At 30.3% G+C, this 26464-nt stretch overlaps 1 protein-coding gene across 4 annotated transcripts in view; it reads right to left on the reverse strand.

Annotated features, from left to right (window-relative positions):
- The window catches only part of LOC111679494 (myosin heavy chain 95F), an 85560-nt gene that overhangs the window by 15010 nt on the left and 44086 nt on the right, over positions 1–26464 (reverse strand). For all 4 annotated transcript variants that reach the window (XM_046948415.1, XM_046948416.1, XM_023441071.2 and 1 more), the window contains one exon: positions 6128–6316. In XM_046948415.1, the coding sequence (XP_046804371.1) occupies positions 6128–6308 (181 nt within the window). In that variant the 5' untranslated portion in view covers positions 6309–6316. The remainder of the gene's footprint in view (positions 1–6127; positions 6317–26464) is intronic.

Consider the following 26464-nt stretch of genomic DNA (forward strand, 5'->3'; position numbering starts at 1 on the left):
ATGTAGTCCATCTCCGTTTAAAATCTACCACACTTTTGGACACCTTTTTTGTACTCTTCAATTCTCTTTTAACGAGAGCCCAATATCTCTCCACCAGCCTTAGCTCCGGGCAGTTTGGAGGATTTGCCTCTCTTGGTACAAATACCACATTATTGTTCTTGTACCATTCAAGGGCTTGTTTACCATAGTGACAGGATGCCAAGTCAGGCCAAAAATAAGTGGACACATTATGAAGCCTTTTTTGTAAACATTCCTTGATGTAAATTTCGGTATTTATAGAGCCCGTTGTAACAAATGATTGGCTTCTTTTGCCGCAACTGCATATTGCTTGCCATACCAAGAACTTTTTGGGAAATTTTGTCTGCTTTTGGGTCCTAAACTTTTCTTCAACATTCCCTCGAGCATCAGCAACATAAAACTTTTGACCTGGAAGTTGCGAAAAATCTGCCAGAACATACGTTTCGTCATCCATTATGCAGCAAGAATATTTTTTTATAAAACTTGACTTCAATTTCCGTGCTCTGTTTTTGGCCTCTAAATTTTTAGCAGCGTTCCTGTCAGGAACTTTTTGAGCCTTGTATGTTTTTAAACCTGCATTAGCTTTAACTTTTCGTACCAAATAGTCCGAGCACTAAGCTAACCGAGCTGCTTTCCTACCGGATGTGTTGGGAGCTCTTTTGAAAATGCGTTCTATTTTTTTGGCTTTAGAAACATCATGTGGACCATTCCTTCTACCTGAACCAGGTTTTCTATCAACTGATAAGTTCTCCCGGTACTGTTTAATAACATTGGAAACAGTTTGACGGCAGACCTTTGTATGCTTGGCCAACTTTTTGTAAGACCAAGTTGGGTTTAGTTGAAATTATTTAATAATTTCAGTACGCACTTTTTTCTGGTCACTCATTTTAAGCAGATTAACAAAAAAATTAATATAATTGACATTACACATAATAACTGACATGTTTTTCAAAGGTAACTTGATCAAAAAAAAAAAAAATCTAATAATACTTTGGTTGAAAAATGTAATGAAAAACGTGTGTTAAGAATTTTTCGATCTCACTCCTTATTATTCGAAAGAATTCATACAAGTTCTCAAACAACTTCTTGGTAATAAAAAAATTATAAAATATTGACATCTCTGTATGACATTAAATTGAGGAACATATTTAAAGTTGTGTATAAGGAAGTAATATTCCTATACTCCTATATTCCTACATATTCTTGTACACAACATTTTTTTAATCCAAACAGCACCCTTGGAAGTCCTGAAAATCATATTCTGTAGAGAATTTATTTTACTTACACTACTATTGTTCGAAAGAATTCATACAAGTTCTCAAACAACTTCTTGGTAATAAAAAAATCAGATATACTTAAATTATTTATTGTTAAAACAAATTGTGGACATTGAAGTCAGGCGGCTTTTTATAGGGGCTAGGGTCTAATGAGGCCCTATAATTATAAACTTCATGAGGGTCATCAAGGCTAGTATGGAACTTGATTTTGCAGCTTTTTGTCGAGATACCAGTCTATTAAACATGGAACAATATCCATGGAACAATATAAGATCACATACCAAATTTCATTAAATTATCTTCAAAATTGTAGTTTGATTACAAGGTTTACGTGGACGGACGATTTGAACCGGTTGGTATACTTTAAGGTGGGTTTACGACCAATATTAATGTGCGTTTTAAACATCAGCACAAGCCCCACTAAAGTGTTGTAAGGTATAAATAAAATAAAGTTATTTTCTTAAGGCAACTCTAAATTTGATTTGAGGCCACACTTTACAGTATAATTTCTGGTTAACTAACACTAAAAATTAGAGAACAGTATTCCTACGGGCTGAACTGACTAGCGTAATACTAGATTGTTTGGTTTTCGGGTTAGATCGTGATTGAAAAGATTTCTTGAAATGGCCGAGGATTTGACTGACTCCTCTAGTTTATAGTCTCGATATATACTACAAAATAAACATATAGCTTATTTATGTAGCATTTCCACACTAGCCGATAGTTTTTTCATGGAGTAGTAACTATAGGATAATAGATTTGCCACTGAGTCAAGAATTTGTAGTTATTTTGCAAATAGCATACATATGTGTGTTATTGGCCAATTAAACTTAAGATATAAGTGAGACAGTTAACAAAAACAATAAAATAATGAATTCGAAAGAATAAAAAGTTAATATTTTTAGTAAATAGTAATTTTCGGATTTGTTTTAAATGTTTATTTATATTTTTTATGAAATTTTTCATTTCACAAAAGTAATGTTTACAAAAAGCAGCTATTCATTGTTAATGTTTTTGACTGAAAAGTTGGCAATACTAACAAAGTTAAGTGATCTTAGATCCATAACTGAAAAACGCAATTATCGGTTAAAGGCAGGATAAATTTGCTTCGAGTTTAATTAAACTGCAAGTTAAGCCTGATTTAACTGAGTAGCAAGAAACTCGCCCTTAAAGTAAGTTTCAGAACCAATTAGTATATATAAAGTTGAGCGTGTTACCATTATTTTTGAATGCAACCTAGTATATCAGTACAAATAGAGGAGTGTTTAAATTAAATGATTCAAAATTGAAAATCTCATTGGGGTTGGTTTTAAAAGTGGGTTAGTTTAACAAGTTTAAAGAGTATTATACATTTGGCTGAGAAAAATGTTGTATTGAAGCAGGGATTTCTAATATACCTATAAAACTTTCTATTATTTAAATGAATTTAATTTTTGTAAAATTTTGAGAAAAAATTGACCATTTAATGCATTTGGTGCCACTATGAACCCAAATTAAAAAAAAAAAAAACTGAGAATAAGCTCTTCAACTTCTTGGAATCTATTGAAAAAATGTCAAAAAATTTAAAATTTCAAATGTATAGTGTTCAAATGTATATTTTTGCATTCCACTAAACTACAAGATATTAAAGAGCTCCCTAATTGAATGGTACCGAGAGAAGAGAAAGTTAGCTGCTTGTAACGTATATCCTTACAAAAAATATTTTAAAATATTAAATTTTATGTAAGATATGTATATGTATGTAAGTTTTGTCCCGAACTGACCACTTAACCTACCACTTGCGGTGGCCCCTAGCCACCTAACTACCCAGGTGACCAACCATTTTAACATGGGCACGAGGAAGTCAATCGTCACTCTACACCCTACAAAGAGACGATTGCATCCGCTCTCGCTTACAAATGGGACACTAAAGTGACGACTGTCTTCATTCTCGATTATGAAGAGTTTATTTGTGACGAAAGACCAAAAAAATAAGAATTGGAGTCAGCCAGGTGGTAAAATATTAATGGAACTAAAATTAAAATAATTTAAAGTGTCTACTCTCTAGAATACTATGGGACAATAATGTGACGATTGAACCGAAAGATATAAATTTGAGTCAACCAGATGGTGGCATATTAGTAGAAAGTAGTAAACATTTCTTGAAAAGATGGGTAAAATAACTACTTTCGAAAGTATAACAAAAAAACTACTTTTAAGAGTATAATCTTTCGGTTACTTGAGTATAGTAAAGAGACGACTGTCTCCGCTCCCGCTTACAAAGAGGACACTAAAGTGACGACTGTCTTCATTCTCGATTACAAAGGGTACATTCGTAACGAATGACCCAAAACATACGAATTACGATCATCCAGGTGGTTAACTATTAGTGGAAATTACTGTCTTTTTCGTATGCATTGACTCTTTGTCGAACTGCTGGGATTGGTACAATAGTAAAAATTCCTCAACACTTTCTCAAAATAGTTTCTAATCTTAATAATTTCAAACAAAAATATTTGTTTATACGTTCTCTAAAGCTTTCCTGGTTTGCAAATTCAAACAAAAATCATTGATTATAGAACTAGTTCCAGAAATGTTCGAAAGAACCAGTGTCGACGCTTCCAGAACGCTTCCTCAGAATCAGTTATAAAGATGACAATTTTGAACAAAAATCATTGGCCTCAAGGCCAAACTAGAACGAGTTCAGGCCTAAATCATGTGTTCTAGTATTAGTTGTAGAACTTATAAATTTTTCCTGGGAATTAAGCTAATTTGTCGTAAAAGTCAAATCGGAATTACCAAATAATTCTATTTTTTTACATGGGTATATAAACATGATGTCAAACATTTGTTTTTATGATTTAATTAGATTTTTATTTCAATTACAAATATCATTTGCTTAATTTTATACAAATATCTGCTATATAACTGCACCATAACTGTAATAATGATTAAACCATGATTTTTTTATCTACCACCGGAAAATCATGTTTTAAATTTAGTTATACAAACATAAGTACAATTTTTTTTTAATGGAATCTATCTATGGTATCTATAGTAATGGGTTGTTGTTGTTTACTCTAGTATGTATTCTCAATATAGTTTTATTATTATCTTTTGTTATAGTTTTTATAGTTTCCAGCTATTTGATATATTTTAAATTTGATTTGCAAAAATTACCATTAATTTCGTGCCATTTAAAGCACGATTTTTTTAAATTTCTGCATTTCGTAAAGGATGAAGAAGAAAGAAAGACATGCAAATTTGTGCAACATTAAAACAATAGATGGGATGGCAGAAAAACACACTTTATTGTTGCATTAAGTAGGTTGATTGAAGTAGAATATTTAACCTAAATTAATCTATATATATAAAAGAGTAGCGTTACTGACTGACTGATTCATCATCGCACAGCCCAAATGGCTGAACCTAGAATCATAAAATTTTGACAGTAGATGTGTTTTTGGTTATGTAGATCCAATAAGGAGGGATTTTTGGAAATTTGTACATTTACGGGTAAAAAGGGAAAAAACGGGTAAAACAGGTTTTCTTAATTATCTTACACAATATTAGTGATATAAGAAAAATTTTAAATGCACCTGTATCTACTCTTAAAATGAGCAGATGGGTGTCTGGCACTTTTTTTTTTAAATTCGTACTTTTAAGGGGTAAAAATGTGTAACAAAGGTGAATTTAGTACCTTTTTTGGCCCTTTATAACTTTTGAACTAATTAACATAATAACATTTTTCTAAATATTTTGGATACATCTCCCGAAATTATTTTTGGGTGTAAATGGGAGAAAACTGTATTTATGGTATCTTTTTAGCACATTAAGAAAACTTTTTCGGTTTATTGAATTATTCCTATTAAATTACGGATTAACTCTGTAATAATATTATTGTAAAAAAGTTTTTGCTATTTCACTGGGGAAAAAAGTACCAAAAAGGGAAAAAACGGGAAATTTTATTTTATTCAACCTCATTGAGCCAATTTTTATAAAAATTCAAGAAGTAGTTTATTTACTCACACAAAATAAGCTATTGGTATATTATTTTGGAAATCGAGTACTAAGGCCTATATAGGACCAAATTCGAGTAAATTGTTTGGTACCTTTATGAAAACACAATTTTTCTCGAAATTTATTTCACTTTTGGCACTTTTACTTCCTTCAAATGATACTCTATGTATGTTCTTTAATATGAACCTAAAACACATGATTATTAAACATACACGGTCCTCATTGAATAAAATTCTTTAAGAGACAACTTTTTAGTACTTTTTATCTCATAAATTGTACTTTTTTAATTTTCTAAAATATTCAACCTAGGAACATTAATCTTAACATATATGGTCTTGACTGAATAATATTCTGTAAGTGGGAACTATTTGGTACTTTTCTATTCTTCAAATAGTACCTTTTATATTTTTTATAATGGTTAACCGGAACGCACGGTCCTTATTAAATAAGAATTTATTGAGAGAGATTATTGTACTTTTTCGTTTTTCCGATGGTTCTTTTTGATATTTTTACGATATTGAACATAGTTAGGGTAGCGATGCACCCAGGGTATGCTAGTATTAAACAAATATGGGTCATCTAAATGATGATGTTGTCTTATTATTAATCAAGAAAATTTTTTAAAAAACTATATTGAAAGAGTTTTGTTTAGAACAAATAAAAAAGGGAATTGATAGAGATAAGGGGCAAAAAAATCCTTTTGTTTTAACAAATGAAAAAAAAAATGTGTTAATTAAACACTTAACAAATATCAAAATACATATTAAAATTTTAGCAAATGTTCCATAAATTTTTCATTAATATTTTTAGAATTAATAACTTTAAATACTTACAATTATCATCATGATCCTGTGGTCCATCGCACGATGAAAATATATCCTCTACGGCACATGAACGTTTTGGATATTTACGATCCAAGGGTGTAACTTCAAATTCCTTAGCACCGATTTCCGATATTTGACACTGTATATAACCTTCAACCGGATCACGGGCCCACACAAGTTGTGTGTCCATTTTGCGTACTATATAACGGATAATTAAAGAAAAATAATTACAATTATTATTTTAGTTAAGTATTTTAATTTAAAAAAACTATTAATTAAAATTATATATAGAATTTTTTTTAACTAAAATAAATATTGAAACAAATTTTTTTTAGAAAAAGCAAAAAAAAAAACGTAATCTTATCAGAGAAAATAACAATGAACGTTATGGTTAACAAAAAAAAAAAAAAAACAACAAAAACTTTTTTCCATTTGAGTGACAGACAGGTGATGAAACCAGTAACAACAAAAAACACACTTAAAACAATAACACTAAGGTAATTTTTTATATATTTTTTTATAATTATTTTTTATTACTTTTTCTGTTAACAAAAACAAAAGAATCAGAAAAAAACAAAAAAACAATTTAATTGTTTACTGCAATACGTATGAATTTAGACTAAATGTGTGTTAAAGTATAAAGTTCTACGAACCAAAAAATATAAAACAAAAAAAGGTTCGTTTAGAGATATTATTTGTTTTGTTGTTTGGGTTTTGTTTTTGTTGTTTTTACTAAGAAAGAGTGCAGAGTGTTTTAACTCATTGGTAGGTACTCTAGTTGGGGATAATTTTTTTGGGTACATTTTAACCAAATTTCTCATTTCACAACGCTCTGATATAAAGTCATACCTAGTCGGTTGTTATCTTAATTGTTTTAACAAATATTTTAATTAGTTTAAAAGGTTTGTAAACCAAAGTTTACATCCACTCGGAGATGCCAATAACCTATTATGGTGAAAACAAAGAAAGGAAAAGATGTGTATAGTGAAAATTCTCCCTAAAAAGCTTAAGGATAGAAAGTGGGCATGAGGAAGGAAAACCTCTATTTTCCGTCCCTGATGAAACCTATAATATGGCCAAAGTTACACACAGCTACCAGAGATACAAGCTGATGCCAAATGGTAGGCGGCGGAGGTCTATTGTAGAAAATATCGGCGGCCGCTAAATTGTCGGCTCATTTTAACTTTTTCTTCAGAAATTGGCCTTATAACCTTTTATTATATTGAAAAATCATTGTATAATAGTCTGTTATATAGAAATCTGTTTCTATATAAGTTTTTTCTGCAGAAAATAGACATTTTTGATTTCACTAAGAAAATATTGGCAACTCCGTTCTAATTAATGAAAAACATGTGCGATTCTAATTTACGTTTAAGTCGGCTTAGCTTTTGAGCCGAAAAAATCAGCGTCGGCGCGGCTTGTAAAATATTACCGGCGGCCAGTCCACGCTGATTGGAGCCGTCTCGGCTTGTATCTCTGCCTGCTACATCATCCAGTTTATCGTCGAATACTTCACCTTGTCATGTTAGCCTCAGGCTCTGTATTCTATCACAATTGCATTAAATTACAACCTGACTCCAATTGCGCAGTGAGCTGTGATTACATCTACTAAAGTCCTTACATACTTCCTCTCCAATTCTAATAGTACTATGGTTGCTTTTGGATGATATTGATATGTACAATCCAGGCTACTATGCCAGGATCGGTTGGTGGAGTTTTTGGAGAAAGTTGGGGGAGCGTTTTACCGAACCAACTCTAATTTCTCGAAAAAAGACAGGTTCTCGATTCATCTGATATCATGTTACCCTGTACATTATATTGTCAATCTATACAACCTTACTGTGTAATACCTGTCTAGCTGAGCTTGTCAGGCGCCTTTTGCAGTTTGTTGACAAGCTAGAATGTAACGTTTTACACTGCAAAGCTCTAAGAGCTGCCTGACTATCAACATAAATCACTAGTTTCGACCCCATGGTAATCACGGGTTACCAGATTGCCTAGATCTCCGTTTGAAATACGTTACATTCGCCCCAGAAATCGTGCCAAAATCGATTGGTGGATTTTTTGAAGTTTCGCGAAAGTTTTACAGAATCAATCCTACTATATTCAGAACCGAGAACCTGTATAGTCAATACATCACAATGCCCTGGTATCTACCCTTGCCAAGTCCCTTTTGTAGTTTACTATCAAGCTAGAATGTATCATTTTACACTGCAAAGTTTTAAGCGCTTTTTTTGGAACTGTCGTTTTTGGATTGGATCAAATTCCGCATTAAAGAACCTAACGTTTACGGCGTTTTTTTATAATTATCTGGCATTTTTTGCCTATTAGACGTTTTGTGTAAACGTCAATCTCGAAGAAGAAGAAGTTTTAAGCGCTGCCTGACTATCAACATTAATCGCTATTTCCGACTATTTCACCGATTACCAGATTGCACAGATCTCCGCCTGAAAGACGCTACATTGTAACGTATGTCTACAAGACACTTTGTTGCCATCTACTGAATAAATTCCGGCTCCTGTGCTAGATTCCATTTTAGATCCATCAGTAAAGACTACATAACCCTCAAACAGTACTTCGAACCCAATCCACTTGTCCCTACTAGGAATCATTATTGAAAGTGTCATTCCGAAGTATAAAATAGGTGTCTGTTTTATTACATTTAAAAACATTCTGTACAATCTTTAGGAACTCTTTCAACTTTTAACTTTTGCGTTCTTCAAGATAGCGAGCACCCCCTTGGGTGACGGCTTGATTTCAAGTATCACATTTCTGCTTCGAAATTTGTTTTGAAGTAGGGATTTAGTTAAAGTTCTCACTACCAAATATATATTCATCCCTTTCACAAATCATCATTTCACGTGAAACTTTTTTTTTTGTTTACTAACTTTTTTGTCGTGAAATTTGTTGATGGAATTTTGTAAAAATTGAACAGCTGTTCGATACAAAATCAACTATTGTGAATGAAATGTTCACAACAAGTCCACGATAGCAATTTTCACTTCCAGGGAAATGAAAATTTCAAGGGAACAAAATTTTCACTTCTGTTGGCGATAGAGGTGATAGTATTTTCCTAAAATTTTCCTAAAATCCCTGCAGTGTGTAACATGGTGCTATTAGTTGGTTAACCCTGAAGTCGATCTAAAGTCGATTTAGCAAAGTCCGTCTGACTGTCCGTCCGTCTGTATATTTCATGAAAAAACATTTGGAGAAGCATCCAAAAATCTTAAGAATACAAATTTTCAAAATTTCTATTAGACATGCTTTTGAGAAGATTTCCCTGTAAACTTAAAGTACCTTTATGAAAAAAAGTACTTTTTATCTCTTTTTAAACACAATAAGAAATAAATGAGTATGAAAAAAAGGGAGAGCATTTTTTTCGTACCTTATTTATGAGTATAATATTTTAACCATTCTACTAAATATGGTTAAAAGTTGTTGTTAAAAGTTGTTTAGTACTCAGTTTTATTAAATATACTTTTTTTCATGTACAATTGAATGAAGTTCATTCTCTGTTTCTCTGGAATAAATTGTTATTTAAAATAAAACAATAAAAAAAGTTAAATACACGTATTTACATTTATTTTTAAACAGTTTTGTTACGCTTTTTTGTTTGATAGAATTTTTTTGCTGTTCACAGCAGTTAACAATTGCTTTTTGTTTTTTTTTTTTTTTTTTGTTAATCATTTCTTGTCATTTTTAAACAAGAGAGAGTCAACTTATTTAATGGTTCGTTCTTCTACCGGCTTTTATTATTATATTTTGTTTTTGGTTGTGTTTAGGTTTGGAGACTTTGTGTATGATGTTCGTCACTGATTGTGTGACTCACATTTCAAAAAAAAACATTAAAAATCATTAAACATTTGTTGACGATAAGATTTTTATTCACAAGCTCTTTTTTTTGGCATAAATATATATAAAAAAATATTGTTAATACTTTTTTAAAAGGGGAATTTTATATGTTTTTTTATTGAATAGATTTATTATAAATAATTGCATATAAAAAATTTTAGAAATCAGGTCAATGTAATTTAAATTTTCTTGATAGAACAAAACAAAAGCCTATTGAGCAACTTATCTTTCTAGTATGGTATATTTACAATGGTAGCAAATACGCTTTATTAGAAATTAATCACTTTGCATTTATTAAGTTAATGATTTAAAATCTTTACAATTGTAATAAAACGGAGTTGCAAATACTTTTCTGGTGAAAGTAACTAAAACTCTTGTAATTTAACTACAATTACTTTAATTGCAAGGTTTGTAATATTAATTTACCATAACCTTTAAATTGTAATATTATTAAAGTTTTATAAAACTAAATTTATGTAGTTTAGGGCGGGTTTCTTACTACTCAGTTAAACTAGGCTTAACTTGCTTTAGATTAAACTCGGAACAAATTTTAGGCGGACTTGTTTGTGTTTTTTAGTTTTGGATCTTACATAGGTTTGTTAGTATTGCCAACTTTTCAGTCAAAAAACATAAACAAAGAACAGCTGTTTTTTGGCAATATTATTTTGTAATAAGAAACATTTTAGAAAAAACAAGTAGGAAAGTATAGTCGGGCATGGCCGACCATATAATACCCTACACCATGAGTATATTTTTAAAATTTTTACTTTTTATAAAATTGTTTATTTTTTATAAAGAAAGTTTTATGTTGAATATTACCAATAATTCCAAAATATTTAAGCAATTTATTGATAAAAAACTAAAATTTCTAAATGAGGTTTTATATAGGTCAAATATGGGCCGATCCTCGGTAAATTTGGGAAAAGGATATATTTCTAAATAACAGTTAGTTTTGTTGAGTTTCATTGCGATATAAATGGTTACAAGTCAATTTTAGACGTTTAAGTCATTTTTGAAGGGGGGTTTGTATGGGGGCTAGGGTCAAATATAGGCCGATCCTTACGAAAATCTGCAGTGTCATTTATACTTATATAAAACTTATTTGTGCCAATTTTTAAAGAGATAGCAGAATATTTGACGTAATTATGGCATAAAAAGTTCAAATCGGGAGGTACGGTTGTATGGGGGCTAGGTGAAATAATGGACCAATTTCAACCATTTTCAATAGGCTTCGTCCCTGTGCCAAAAAACATGCTTGGTCCAAATTTCATCAAATTATCTTGAAAATTGCGGCCTGTACCTTGCGCACAAGGTTTACATGGACAGCCTGCCAGCCGGACAGACGGACGGACGGACGGACATGTCTTAATCGACTCAAAAAATGATTCTGAATCGATCGGTATACTTTAAGGTGGGTATTGGACCAATATTTTTGTATGTTACAAACATCAGCACAAATTTATAATACCCTCCCCACTATAGTGGTGTAGGGTATAAATATAAATAAACATTTAAAACCATAATAATATTGTTCAAACAAATCGGATAATTATTATTTACTTAAAATATTAAGTTTTTGTTCTTTCGAATTCATTATTTTATTGTTTTTGCTGATTGTGTTTTTTCTCTTATTACTAAGGTTTAATTGGCCAATAACACTTAGTTAAACTAAGATAATTACTTAGTAACTTTAGTGATTACTGAAAAAAACACAAAACAAATATTAAATCAACTTCAACCAAAGAAAGAAGATTATCTTTATCAGAAAAACCCGCCCTTAGAATAGAAAAATTGTTAAGTTTTCTTTCTAATAACTATTAGAGTCTAGTCCTTTTATAAAATGTTAATACATTGCACAGATCAACAAATTATACCTCGACTTTTCAGACATAGAGATGACAGATAATTTATGACAGCGGTAAAGCCTTTATTCTAAAGACGAGAAATAAATCAAACATATCTAAAAAGGGGGATTTTAAAATTGCATTTAAGCATCTGGGTTTCGACTTATTTTTTATTTTGTTGACCTGTGTTACTAATAATAAATGCATACACATATTTTCTAAAAATAGTCATTAAAAACAGCTGTTGAAATACATAAAAAGTTTAAAAGTATTAAAATATAACTGGCACTTTAATAAGTTCTGGGAACACTTGACATTGAAATCTTTAGTGCGACTAATTTGGCTTCTAATATTATCACCTCTATCGCTATTCTATCCTTAACTTGCTGTTAATAGACTAGAAAATACACAAATCAACAGACTAGTCAAACTACTATAAACTAGTCAATGGAAGTTCCAAAAGTATTAGTCCTGTTGAGACCCATGTATCAGCCAATAGATTAGCTCACAGACTACTTTATAACTAAGTTCACAAACTTGTCAATAGAAAAGTCTGCAGGCCTAGAATCTACAGGTAACGTTGAGGAGTCAAATTCGGAAGATGTACTCATTAATTTGCCAGAAAGCAGTGTTGCCATCCTTTTCAAAATTGCGAAGGTATCAATTAAAAATACTAAATAAGTAGCTATTACAGAATACTTTAAGGATTGAAACACACATATTTAGAGATTAACTCGCAAGATAAAAATAATTCGAGACAACCTAATAAACCTCTCAACAAATTTGTCAACATAGAGTACAATGGTGCTGAAGATGCAAAATAAGGAAGGTATCCATTTAAAAGACTGAATTAGTATTTATATTATGATAACAAGGATTCAAATTCAAAATGAGATAATCATCAACTCGTAAGATGACCATAACAGAGGTCATCCAAATAAACCTCAGCTGTAGGTTGGCCTTCTCCTCTCAGCAGAGTTGTCAACATCGGATGCAAAATTCAACATACGGCAAGTGCCGTTGTCATTAAGTTTACGAATAAGTTATTAGTGTTATTAGTTAAATAGTTTGAGATAGAAATTTACTATTGAAAACGATGGTCCTCAGTTTGCACAAATAGTTTTGTAAGCTAAAGTATGTAAGTGCAACAAAATAAAAGAAATCAAAAACAATGGAACCAAGATCATCTCTAAACTATGAAAAGTTATTATACTACTACATAAAATAGTCAGACGACTAGCCAATTGACAAAAGTATTTATACCCTACAGCACTATAGTGGGGAGGGTATTATACGTTTGTGCTGATGTTTGTAACATACAAAAATATTGGTCCAATACCCACCTAAAAGTATACCGATCGATTCAGAATCATTTTTTGAGTCGATTAAGACATGTCCGTCCGTCCGTCTGTCCGGCTTTCTGACTGTCCATGTAAACCTTGTGCGCAAGGTACAGGCCGCAATTTTCAAGATAATTTGATGAAATTTGGACCAAGCATGTTTTTGGGCACAGGGACGAAGCCTATTGAAAATTGTTGCAATCGATCCATTATTTCACCTAGCCCCCATACAACCGTACCTCCCGATTTGAACTTTTTATGCCATAATTACATCAAATATTCTGCTATATCTCTAAAAATTGACACAAATAAGTTTTATATAAGTATAAATGACACTGCAAATTTTCGTAAGGATCGGCCCTTATTTGACCCTAGCCCCCATACAAACCCCCCTTCAAAAAATGTCTTAAACGTCTAAAAATGACTTGTAACCATTTGTATCGGAATGAAACTCAACAAAACTAACTGTTATTTAGAAATATACCCTTTTCCCAAATTTACCGAGGATCGGCCCATATTTGACCCATATAAAGCCTCATTTAGAAAATTTAGTTTTTTTATCAATAAATTGCTTAAATATTTTGGAATTATGGTAATATTCAACATAAAAGTTTCTTTATAAAAAATAAAAATTTTATAAAAAGTTAAAAATATACTCATGGTGTAGGGTATTATATGGTCGACCATGCTCGACTATACTTTTCTACTTGTTTTAATTTCAAAAAGTTAATTGTTTTTTGAAAATTTCAATCTTCTTTGTTTAGTTTAAAATCACTCTTGCAAGATGTTGTTGGGCATCCGTTTAATAAGAATAAATATTGTATCTGAACTTATGAAAGTACTATTTCATTTCAAATTTAAACGTCAGGTTCAACAAATCCTAATAACATTGACCACAACTGCTTTAATATGTTTTCTATTTCTTGTAAATATGAATAATAACACACATATTTAAGATACCATAGCGTTAGTCTAACCTTGCTTCTCTACTTGTAATGAAGTGCATTTCTTACAGCACCTCCCCAGCCATACCTCCCTCCTTTCACCTACAAGCCTCAAACAATTTCAGTTGTAAACTCTACATAATAATCTGTGGCATTTTAATAGGTTTATGCATGCATGAGAAGTTTTTTTGGCCACAGGTCTTACTTTTATGTCGTCTATCTTTTCTAACAAACTTTGAATAGTAACTACAAAGAGAAGTAAAAAATTGTGTAATACAAAAAAAACTTCATCAACTCGTAACGAACAGCTAGAGTCCATAAAAATTATGTTCATGCTTTATGCATGCAACTGGATATATTTGATGACACCTAAGGTTTAAGGTTTCTACCCCCTTTTGGAATATATGAAGTAAGGTTGAAATTGAAGATAATTATGAATGAATGAAGTATTATTAAGAAAATGTAACAACAACAACAAAAAATAGCTAATGTAACTAAATATGCTTAAATTAGAATTATTATTCTTACAGTAAGTGATGTAATTGTAGGTTCAATTTATATATTTTCAATAACACAGACTAACAAATTTTTAACCAGATATCTGGATTTTACAATTTGTCCATGACATCAAGTTTGCTTTAAAATTCAAAATTTATAAAATTTGCTTATGTCATCTGAAAGCAAAATGTTTTGAAATAAAAAATATATAACAGAATTTAAACCTTTCACGATATCTGGAAAACCTAATGTAATGGATTTTACATGTAGATTTCTGATTTAGCACTTGCTCAGTTCTCTAGTAAAGAATGTATATACATAAAAAAATCGGGAAAAAGTGTATGAAATACGTAAAGAATGTTTTCAAATAGAAATGGATATAACAGAGTTTTAACCTTTTATGATATCTTGAAAAACTAATGTGGTGGATTCTTAACCTAGATTTCTGATTTAGAGCTAGCTCAGTCCTCTAGTAAAGTATGTATAGTATGATCTTATTTTTTTTTTTTTTTTTAATTTTGTTGGCCTGTGTAATAGAAGATTTCTTAAAAATTTCTATATTAGAGAGTAGAGTCGTATATTGTTAACCGGGGAAAAGTGCATGAAATACTTAAAAAGGAAAGGCGAGACGGCTGAAATAACCTACGGCTAAGCGCCGGTAATATTTTGCAAGCCGCTCCGCATCCTACTACTTTTTACTCAAAAGCTAAGCCGGTTTAAACGTAGCCGCTGATAAAGTTTAGAATCGCACATGATTTTAAAAGATAATTAATTAACTAATTTGAACGAAGTTGCCACTATTTTAAATTCTTATGGCAAATTGAAAAGATTTGCCACACGATGTTGTACTAATATTTAATACAGAATACAGAGATTGTTCAATATAATTAACGCTTATACGGTCAATTTCTGAAGAAATAGGTTAAATTGAGGCGACAATTTAGCCGCCGCCAATATTTTCTATAAACCGCCGCCTCCGACCAAAAATGATTAAGCCGCCGATCATTTTACTTCGGCTTGTAACTCTGCTAACGAGTTTGTATTTTAAATTTGGAGCAGAGATACAAGCCGAGACGATTCAAATCGTCGGCCGGTGATATTTTTTAAGCCGTCTTAAACGCAGCCGCTAATAAAGATTGGAATCGCACAGGTATTTCATATAACAGACTATTTTTTAATATAACAAGCGCATATACGGTTAATTTCTGAAAGAAACCCGTATTTTCTTAATTAACCGGCATGTATATCTGATTTGGACCTCATGAGCCCAATTGGGTCATAGCCAGAAATCGACAAAATAGGAAACCTTAGATTTTTTTACATATTTTCAAAAATTAGACATAAATTCCAATCGACAGATATGTAATACTTCTCTCATGTCCTTTTCACATATACAATAAAGGAGGAAATATATAAATATCTTGGACTAATCACTCGAATATGATTTTCTTAATTCCATTGGGTTTACGAAATATCTTAGCATTTTTTTCTCATCATAACATTTAAAATATATTTGGGGTATTCACACGGTGTGCTATCAAGTCGTATTGCCATAAAATACTAAAAATTTATGGTAGTTTTAAAAAATTGTTGTTGTGCTTCAAAGAAAAATGTCTTAAAATAATAACACCTTCTATGATATGTTTATAGTTTTGTCATAACTAAACAGTGTAAATCAAAGTCGAAAGATAAAAGCTCTACATCTAGCCGGTTGAACATATGTAATATGTTAAATTGTATAATAATTATATCGCACACTGTTTTATTTTTGTTTTACTAAAAATTTTCTAAACATTCTGTTCTTAATTCATGTATATAATATGTATATAACGAAATAAAACTGTCTACGTTTCATTTCAATTTACTTCAGAATCCATACCAAGAACAGCAATTTAATAATTTAAAATAAAAAAAAAATATTTAAAACGCGTGAGAAATTGAATTTTACCCAGAAAACCAAACACTTTTTCACACATATTCAACAGTCGATATGATTTAATACCCTGAGAGAGAGAGAGAAAGTGTAAAATAAATTTATTCAACTCCTACATGGTTCATTTGTTTGCAAAAATTTTGCTAACCTACTGGTCATTCATTCATTAAAATCCAGTATTGATAGATCAACCCAACAAACAAAATTATATTAAGGAACGTAAGTAATATGTCTAGATATCTTAAACATAAGGCCTAGAAAGTAATAATTGATCTGATGTAATAAAAACTAGAACCATTCTTTAGCTACCAAGCACTAGTCAAGGTACTAGTCACGGCGCTAGTTCTGTATTAGTTTCTTATTTGCTTGTAAAATGTTACTAAATTTGTTGCTTTTATAAACTTATTATGTTTTGCTGGGTTAATGTAAATACAAATAATATTGTGACAATAACTATTTCTATCCAAATACATTTAGTCTCATTTATATATAGTGACTATATTATAGTCACACATTTCTATATGAATGTAGATATGTTTTTTTTTACAATTGTATATGTAAATGAATCCATATTCATTTCATACTTTGTCTGTATATGAAATTGAATCTGTAATGTGAATAGAATATTTTCTTGGATTATGAAATAGTTTCATGGTCAATGTTTTCATGTTGCAATTGCAAAAGATGCATTGTATGTGCAATTAATGGAAGAAGAATTAAAAATTTAAATTATAAATCAATAACAATGTTAGAAAGAAAATACATTTCCACACGTACATGTACATCTTTATCCTATTCACAGTGTTGTTGTTGGTTTTTTAACAAAGCATGAAAAAAATGTGGCTTTTTTGATGAAATTTTTAGAGGTTGTCTCGGATTTTTGCTCATATCTCCGTTATTTATAGATCGATTTTGCTGATTTTAAATAGCGATCTTCTCGAAAGCATGTCTAACTGAATTAATGAAGATTCGGATCTCGGCAATATCTGGGGACCTCTAAAAACTGATTTTAACAGACAAACAGACGGACATAGCTTAATCGACTCCGCTATCTATAAGGATCCAGAATATATATATATATATATATATATATAATATATATATATATATATATATATATATAATATAATATATATATATATATATATATATATATATATATATATTATATATATAATAATATATATATTATATATATATATATATATATATATATATATATATATATATACTTTATAGGGTCGGAATATTATTTTATAGAAATTACAAACGGAATGACAAACTTATATATACCTTTCTTACGAAGGTGAAGGATGTTTTAGAATGAAATTTAATAGAAAGAGAAATCTAAAAGATTCTTTAATGTACCCCTAGGAATTGAGCAATCTGGACTCAATTCAATGCAGTTTGATTTTCCTTAAAACAAGTACAAAATACTTAATTCAGACTTTATTGTATATAGTAAACAATTTTCTAATGTATTCAAATATATAAATTTGAATTTGAATGAAAATTTATATTTCCGATAGTTACTACATCGTTGTGGGATCTCATACTACCGAGCTCTACTGACATTAATCAGTTAAATATTTTTTGTTTTAAGTATTTAACAAAAAATACTTAATTCTATGATTTAATACAAATTTTATAGAGAGAGATACAAATCGTGTGATGTCACAAGTACTTATACAGGAAACAACAATTGTTTATATACATACATATGTACGTACAAATAAACCAACAAACATAAATTTTACAAATTAAACATTTTAGAAAAATAAAAAAAAATTACAAAGATTGTTTACTAAACAGAGGATAACTCTAGCTTGCTTGTTATATTACTCAGGCCTAATATAAAAAATTTTAATTTATATTTGTTTGCTGGGACACATATGGCCTTTATATGTAAGAGATGCCAATTTTTCTCTTATTCGTATTGAATTTAATCATTTTACTTCTGTTTTTAATACAGTTCTACACGTTAAATTAATTTCCGGACAATTTTAAAATAGAAATGTATTAGAAAATTTGTTTAGAATTTAAGAAAGGGGCACACCTATATCGAAAAGATTTGCTTCTAAATTTTATGTATGTTGCATTTTGGATTCCTTTTAAAATGTGTCAAACTCTGGGGAATTTTAAATACCGACTTCGCTAAAATAAGCCTTTTTTGGATAAATAGACTTTTTTCTGTGGCATTGCTTTTGGACATTGTGAACCTTTTGAAATTGTCATTATGTCCATGGATATTATAACTCAATTTAGTGTCTCATAAGGTTTATGGTTTACTTAACTAAATCAATATATTTATGACCGTATCAACCATGTTATGGGAAAACACCCGTTATATAGTTGAAGTGAGATTTATACTCATACTCAGCCGATGCAAAATAATCAGCGGCGGCGGTTAAACCATTTTGGGCGGCGGCTTATTATTGAAAATATCGGCGGCGGCGAAATTGTCGGTTCAATTTAACTTTTTCTTCATTAATGGACCTATAAACGTTTATTATATTAAAAATTATTGGGATAATAGTCTGTTATATATAAACCTGTCTCTATATAAGTTTTGCTGCAGAAAATGAACATTATTATAGTTGATTTATATATTTTTATATTTGCACAATTTTATGTGGCAACTCTAAGAATTTAAATTGGTCAAATTGGGTAAATTATTTTTTGAAATACATGTGCGATTCCAATCTATATCAGCGGCTACATTTAAGCCGGCTTAGTTTTTAAGCCGAAAAAAAACGGCGGCGGTGCGGCTTGCAAAATATTACCGGCGGCCAGTCGTCTCGGCTAGTTTATATTAAATATATCAATGTAAGTTGGGTAGACAATTTTTAGAAATAAAAAATTCCAATATCAATACCAATTCGCCTACATTTGGCAACACTGAGTATTGGTCTCTCTTTCTCTTTTTCACAAATCACATTTAAATACCAATTAAATTTAATAGTACTTCTGTGAGCCGTTGTATTCTGTTAGATTTGCATTTGTATAACTCTCGTTTATTGTTTGTTATTTTTTTCTACATTATTCATATTGTTCATATTAAAAAAAAGGGGTTTATTGTACGACAGATTTAATAAATTTCACCTTGCCACACTTTAAGAGTCAATTGTCTACAAATATAAATTGTGCAATCATAAGAGTGGAAGAAGAAAAAGGAAAAGTTAGGAATATTAAACAAATTAATAACACCCCTTTTGGAAAAGCTAATGTTTACATTTTTTAAAGAAGTTGGAACTACATATATTTTATTGTAATAAACTAAATTTAAAAAAGTCGAAACCAGAGACCAATTGTTGCATACATTTCTAAAATTTCCATCTAGGACCGATGAAGATGGATTTCCTCAAAAGAATATAAATACATAAATACGGATTTGGGTTTGGCAACTGTACAAAATGCAGGAACTTAAAATTAACGATCTTGAATGCTCCAATGACTTTATAACGTTTGGCCAACATCTTCACTGAAAATTACGACAGTCTTGGAAAGTGTTCATCAGAAGATAATTTGAAGATCTGAATTTGACATATAATAAGCCAGAACTCTTGTCTTCAACCGAACACGACCAAACAAACACAAGAAGGAAACGCCATTTGATCGCGTACTGGGTTTTGAAAAGTTTAATCAAAGTTATCTTTCTCAAGATTAGTTTTTTCCAATCAGTCAATTAGGGAGATATCAGGTAATAGAAGTAAATCTAAGACCGTATTGAATTGTAAAAAAAATTTAACTAAATACTCTCCCAGAGGCAAGGTTTTTATCATATGGTTGCCAGGCCACTAGGGAGTAGTCGGCGACAAAAGGGCGAATGTAACAGCTTTAAAGGAAAGGTAGCTCGAGGTAGTTAATCTGACAAACGCAAAACCATTCGACACAACAAAAGCTGAATTAAAAATATGGCAGAGAGAATCCCACAAGGTCTCTTGGAATAATGAAACGGTGGGTATAATCAAATAGATTCTATGGGGTGACCCTGATGAGAATAAGACGAAAAATCTCCTCAAAATGAGCAAGTCTAAAGTTAGTATGATGGTACACATCTATACAAATTAGTTGTGCAGATTCAGACGAATCTAGAGCATGTGGAAAGGACAGTGAAAGTTTAGAGCACTTTAAAACTTCGTTGAAGTTAGATCCAAGTACCTTGGAAGTGATGTCATTCCGGATATAAAATTCTTCACTAACACTGATTGGAAAATTCTTAGGAATTACTTCTAGGGAAATGAGTTTCTGAACATTGAAAAATAATATACTCACTGAACAAAATATATTTTATTCATGAAAAAGAGGCCCGATAGTGGCTTAGGTGTATTCCTAATCTGGTCTTAAGATCATTTGGCGAATATTTTCATATATCTGTTGAATCGACTAGGAAATTAGAGACATTGAAGATTTCAACTTTATTAATTATAAGTCAGAAAATAGGTTTCGAACCAAACAAGATCCAACAGACAAAGAAGTTTAAATTTTAATCACCGAATGTCAAAATTTACTTTTTCGAGAGAATCCCAAGTTTGGTCATGCGTCTAAACCTGTACAAAATCCAGTAACTCAAAGCTAACGATCATAGGCACCCTAGTTTTCGTAGAGTTTAAGTGTTTATTTTTTAAATGGAAGTCAAATCGACTGAGAAAATATAGACTGTCATTGAAAGTGTGTAGGAGATGTCAAAAGATCTAACAGACTTAAAACCTAAAAATTACGAAAATTGGCAAATATGTATTGACGGAATGTTTTTTTAATAAACAAGATTTGTACGCTGAAGGAGGAATCCATTAAATTTTCATATTTCAGGGATATGCAATTGGAGGACCTTAATAAACTTAACACCTTCAATAATTGAACTCTGAAAAATACAATTTTATAAAAACAGAATACATGGTTGATTCCATACAACGTTTTGAATAACTAATTCTTTAAGACGGCAGATTGTCTAAGCAATTCCAAAATCTGATTGTAACTTTATATAAAGCAAGTTTTTTTAAAAATACTTCTTACTAAAGCATTCATTGTATATATGTCTTGACATCTAGTCCATAAAAAACATATTCTTTTCAACCCTCTTTTGTTAAAAAAAAATAATTATTTTCATATGCATTTATTGTTTGTGTTTAAATTATGTTTTTGAAATTTTGCCGCAATTAAAACCATAGAACACAGATCTTTCTAAATGAACGAACAACATTCAATGTTTTCATGTGTTTTTGTTTATATTTCACAAAAAACTCAAAATAATAAAAAATATGGTGACAATTTCTAAGAATTAATTCGTAAAAAAAAACATTGTGTCATTGTCAATGTCGCCAAGATGACGTCTTGAAGTTTAAAACATCATGCAACTAAGTCACAACTCAACTTAAGGAAGTTATAGGAAGTGACATTTTAACAGATATGAATGAAGTACGACTTACGACAATGTATTCAAAACGAACTTGTAATGCCCTGCAAAGTGTAAAAACTTCTATGTTTTCTCTAACTACAACATGAGAAAAGTTTTTTTCAAGAGCGACTCATATTGACCTAGAACTTTCTTTCAGTTTTAAAGTTCATTAAGATTTTTAATTCGCTGTTCGTTTGGAAATGTGACAAAAGTCTCAGAACTGCATTTAAAACATATAATACTCAGTAATTCCCTATACTTGTGTGTAAATGTGGCGGTTGCTTATTATATCTACAAATCTAGTATAATCGTTTATGATGGCGTTGATATTTATGTTGCATGGCATAATAAAAACTGATTATAACGAGAACACATGTACAAGTTGTAGTTTTTGTATAGAAAAATAATTTATGCATAAAAACAAAACAACAACATAATAATGAAAGCGAAGCGTTATAAACACATAAAAAAATATCATGTCTACTTCTTGACTTTTCCACTTCCAACGGAGGAGTACTTGTACGTCCATAATTAAATGCTAAAAGTTTATGTGACTTAAAGAATTCATCCAAAGAAGACAGTATTTATCTATTGCTCTGTTACATTACAAATTTATGAAATTTCCTTATGTCGCCAGTTCGAAAAGAATCTTAAAGGTTTGTAAAAGTATATAGTACCATATTTTCACATTCCGACATGTTTAACGAATTGTAAATTCACTAAATTAATTATGTGTGAATATTAAATTGATGCACAAAATATTGATGTGAGAATAATACCAGGCATGTTATCTTGTTGCCTCAAATTAAATTTAGCATAATGATTTCATATGTGGATAAGAGATCGTCAGAAAATTGGACATTAAAAAGTCATATTTAGTTCAATCATTCTTTACCGTTACTGAATATTGAGAAGTTCACATTTCAATAATTTTCGTATATTCTATTTGTGAAGATCTGGTAAATCGAACGCAGTATTTGGGCGATTTATTTATTTATCTATCTACTTATCTATCTACCTATCTATCTATCTATCTATCTATCTATCTATCTATCTATCCATCTATCTATCTATCTATCTATCTATCTATCTATCTATCTATCTATCTATCTATCTATCTATCTATCTATCTATCTATCTATCTATCTATCTATCTATCTATCTATCTATCTATCTATCTATCTATCTATCTATCTATCTATCTATCTATCTATCTATCTATCTATCTATCTATCTATTTAGAACTATAGTTCTACATTGTTTTTGACAAAGGGACTTGATTACAGACTGCTTAAGTGACTCAGGGCTTTATTGGATCAGGAATGAGCGATTGTTTTACCCTAATCGCTGCTTTTGATTATTGCATTACAGCTCTCCACTATAGAAAAATTGTGTAGTCGGGAATGAGTAATTCAAAAAGACTTCCGCCAGAGACTTTCCTCAGTACAGTTAAAGTCAAGAAAATAGACTTTAACTGTACTGAGAGACGTATTGTTAAGGAATTCGATCGATTATTAGACTTAACTCTCTGATATCGGATTATTTTAAACTAATTCATACATTAACTAAAGGCGGTTAAAGTGTATCATAGGAACTCACCGAAATAACTGAAAATCTTTGCAAATTTACCAGCTAGAATTAAAAACTTTACTACAGATTCAGTGCTGATATCTAGAGATCAGTGAAAACTATATTTGTAATAGTTAATGATTATCTTGCCAACGATTGATTCTATTCTGATAAGTTTGAATTGATATTTTCGCTCAAGAGACTACCATCTATAGTTTGTGTTTATGGCAATATTAACTTAAGGAGGCAATTCAAATATGAAATAAAACAATTCTTCATAATTACTACAAGTTGTTGCAGACAAAATAACACACTTGGCATACCGTTTCCTTCCTTCTATATATAAATAAATATAATGATGATGATACCATATATCATGTGTAATAAAATTTCTGCAAATCTTGCACAGCTTCTTCGAAGACGTTGCTGCTGTTACTGCTGCTATTGCAGCTTTTCATGATGAGAATGATGTAAATTATGAAATATATATGAGTTTCTTACAGCATTTATGTAATTCATATGTTCATATTTGTTATATACATACATTCATATGTACAACATTCATACAACAGTAAAGTGTGCGAATAATTATTACACTTATTGCAATCTGTAGTCATCATCGTATATAATAATTTTCTAGTGCTTTAGGCCATAGAGTTTATAATTTTTCATTTACTTTTTAAGTTTTTTTATACAAAAAAAAATTTTGCTATCGCTGCTGCTGATGAAGATAATGTGGAAGATGTTGATGCATCATCATGCAAAACAATCAAGATTTTGTTAAATTGTCTGTAAAAATGTTTTTTTTTTTTTCTAGTTGTTTTGTAAAATTTATATTGTTGCTAATTTTCAACGTGAGGGATTTACACAATTTAATGTGTTAAATTTATGATCTTGGGAATACAGAAATATGTAATAAGTGTTTAGGTTATAAATGCGTTTTTTTCCTTTAATTTAATTTTAATGGTTTTAATTTTAAATAGAACATAATTAAGGGAATTTCATAAATCGGGAATTTATAAAAACAGATGCCTTGAGGAAATTCTTTTCAAATAATGATAATTGTCATTTTGGTTACTTTGCAATAGGTCATTGAACCAATTTTTTACGCTTTTGAGATTGTAATTTGCTTTCTCTTCAGGCAATTGTCTGGATTTGCTTAAAACTGTAGCTTTATAAAACTTGCATTTAAAAGCGTCATAAAAACTTGTTTTAATTTGGTAAATTTTTAAATAAAAATTAATTTAATTTACTTTAAATTAAAAAAAAATAATGTTATTGCAAATATTTTTCAAAATTGATGCTTAATAAATCAAAACTATTGAAAAATAACAAACTCTTATCTTAAATGTAAAGAAAAAAATGGAAAGTATATTTGTTTATTGATTTTTATTATCAGACAATAAAATTAGTTAATTGACAATTAAAATTGATAATGAAATAATTTTGTAAAAGAATAGAAAACAATTGAAGGTCGTTGGAAAAAAAGAACTAAAATAAAAATAGTTTGCTTTTAAGAACAGAACATAAAGAAACTGATAAGAAATGTTTTTCCTATATAAATATTAATATAGTGGGCGTGGCATCTTCCATATTAAGAAAATATAACAGTTAGATTGCTCAAATTTTGTTGGAGCCACTTAGGGTACAAGGGGGACCTTACGCCACATATTCAACATCATATTCTTATTTTTTTCTTTTTTCAAATACTTAATTATATTGGCCTTAGTTTTATCTCTTTCAATCATTGCTAAGTTATCCTTATTCACATATGTTTTTAGTTTTTCCGCACTGACCAAAAACGGCGATACCTCCCCATCCAAGGGGGTACATACGCCAAGGGCATGGGGCAGGTTTGTTATTAGTAAAATAAGCCAAAAAAATAAAAACTTATTTTGCTGTTTTATATTTTAATTAAACTAGATATTTATTGTTTATTTCATATAACTTAACCATTACTTAACTTCTATATTCTAACCAAATTTTGTTCTACATCACAAGAATTACATATATCTGGCGAATGTGCCCCACGGTCAGTTCTGGCTTCAAATTATATTATAGAAAATATTATTATGCCTTATTGTTCACTATTATTGACATTCTATCACTGATAAATATATATTTTTTCTATCACAAAAACTAAAAAAGTTAGCACAAAAAATTCACACAGTCCTTTAAAAAACACTTAATCACGTCTGCCTTACATCATATGTAAATTTAATCTTTCAAACATTCACGGATGATTTATAGATATACGAAAACAAAATTTGATTATGTGATAAAATTGATTACTCGCTTTTCAAGTTATTCGCTATTGGCAGATGTGCCCCTACGGCGAATGATCCCCCTTCTACTCTAACTGTAAATGTGATTATAAAGTGGGCGGTCTAGCAGCAGGGGGGCGTGACATCATCCATATTAATTAAATACAAAAATTCGTTTGTATTGAAAACTATTACTGTTACAATCTTTAAATTTTACACGAAGAACTTTCCCATTAGACTAGACTATAGATTAGACTATAGACTAGACTATAGACTAGACTATAGACTAGACTATAGACTAGACTATAGACTAGACTATAGACTAGACTATAGACTAGACCTAGACTATAGACTAGACTATAGACTAGACTATAGACTAGACTATAGACTAGACTATAGACTAGACTATAGACTAGACTATAGACTAGACTATAGACTAGACTATAGACTAGACTATAGACTAGACTATAGACTAGACTATAGACTAGACTATAGATTAGACTATAGACTAGACTATAGACTAGACTATAGACTAGACTATAGACTAGACTATAGACTAGACTATAGACTAGACTATAGACTAGACTATAGACTAGACTATAGACTAGACTATAGACTAGACTATAGACTAGACTATAGACTATACTATAGACTAGACTATAGACTAGACTATAAACTTGACTATAGAATAGACTATTGTCTAG

This window comes from Lucilia cuprina, chromosome 4 (assembly GCF_022045245.1).
Source record: "Lucilia cuprina isolate Lc7/37 chromosome 4, ASM2204524v1, whole genome shotgun sequence".
NCBI classification, from domain to species: Eukaryota; Metazoa; Arthropoda; class Insecta; order Diptera; family Calliphoridae; genus Lucilia; species Lucilia cuprina.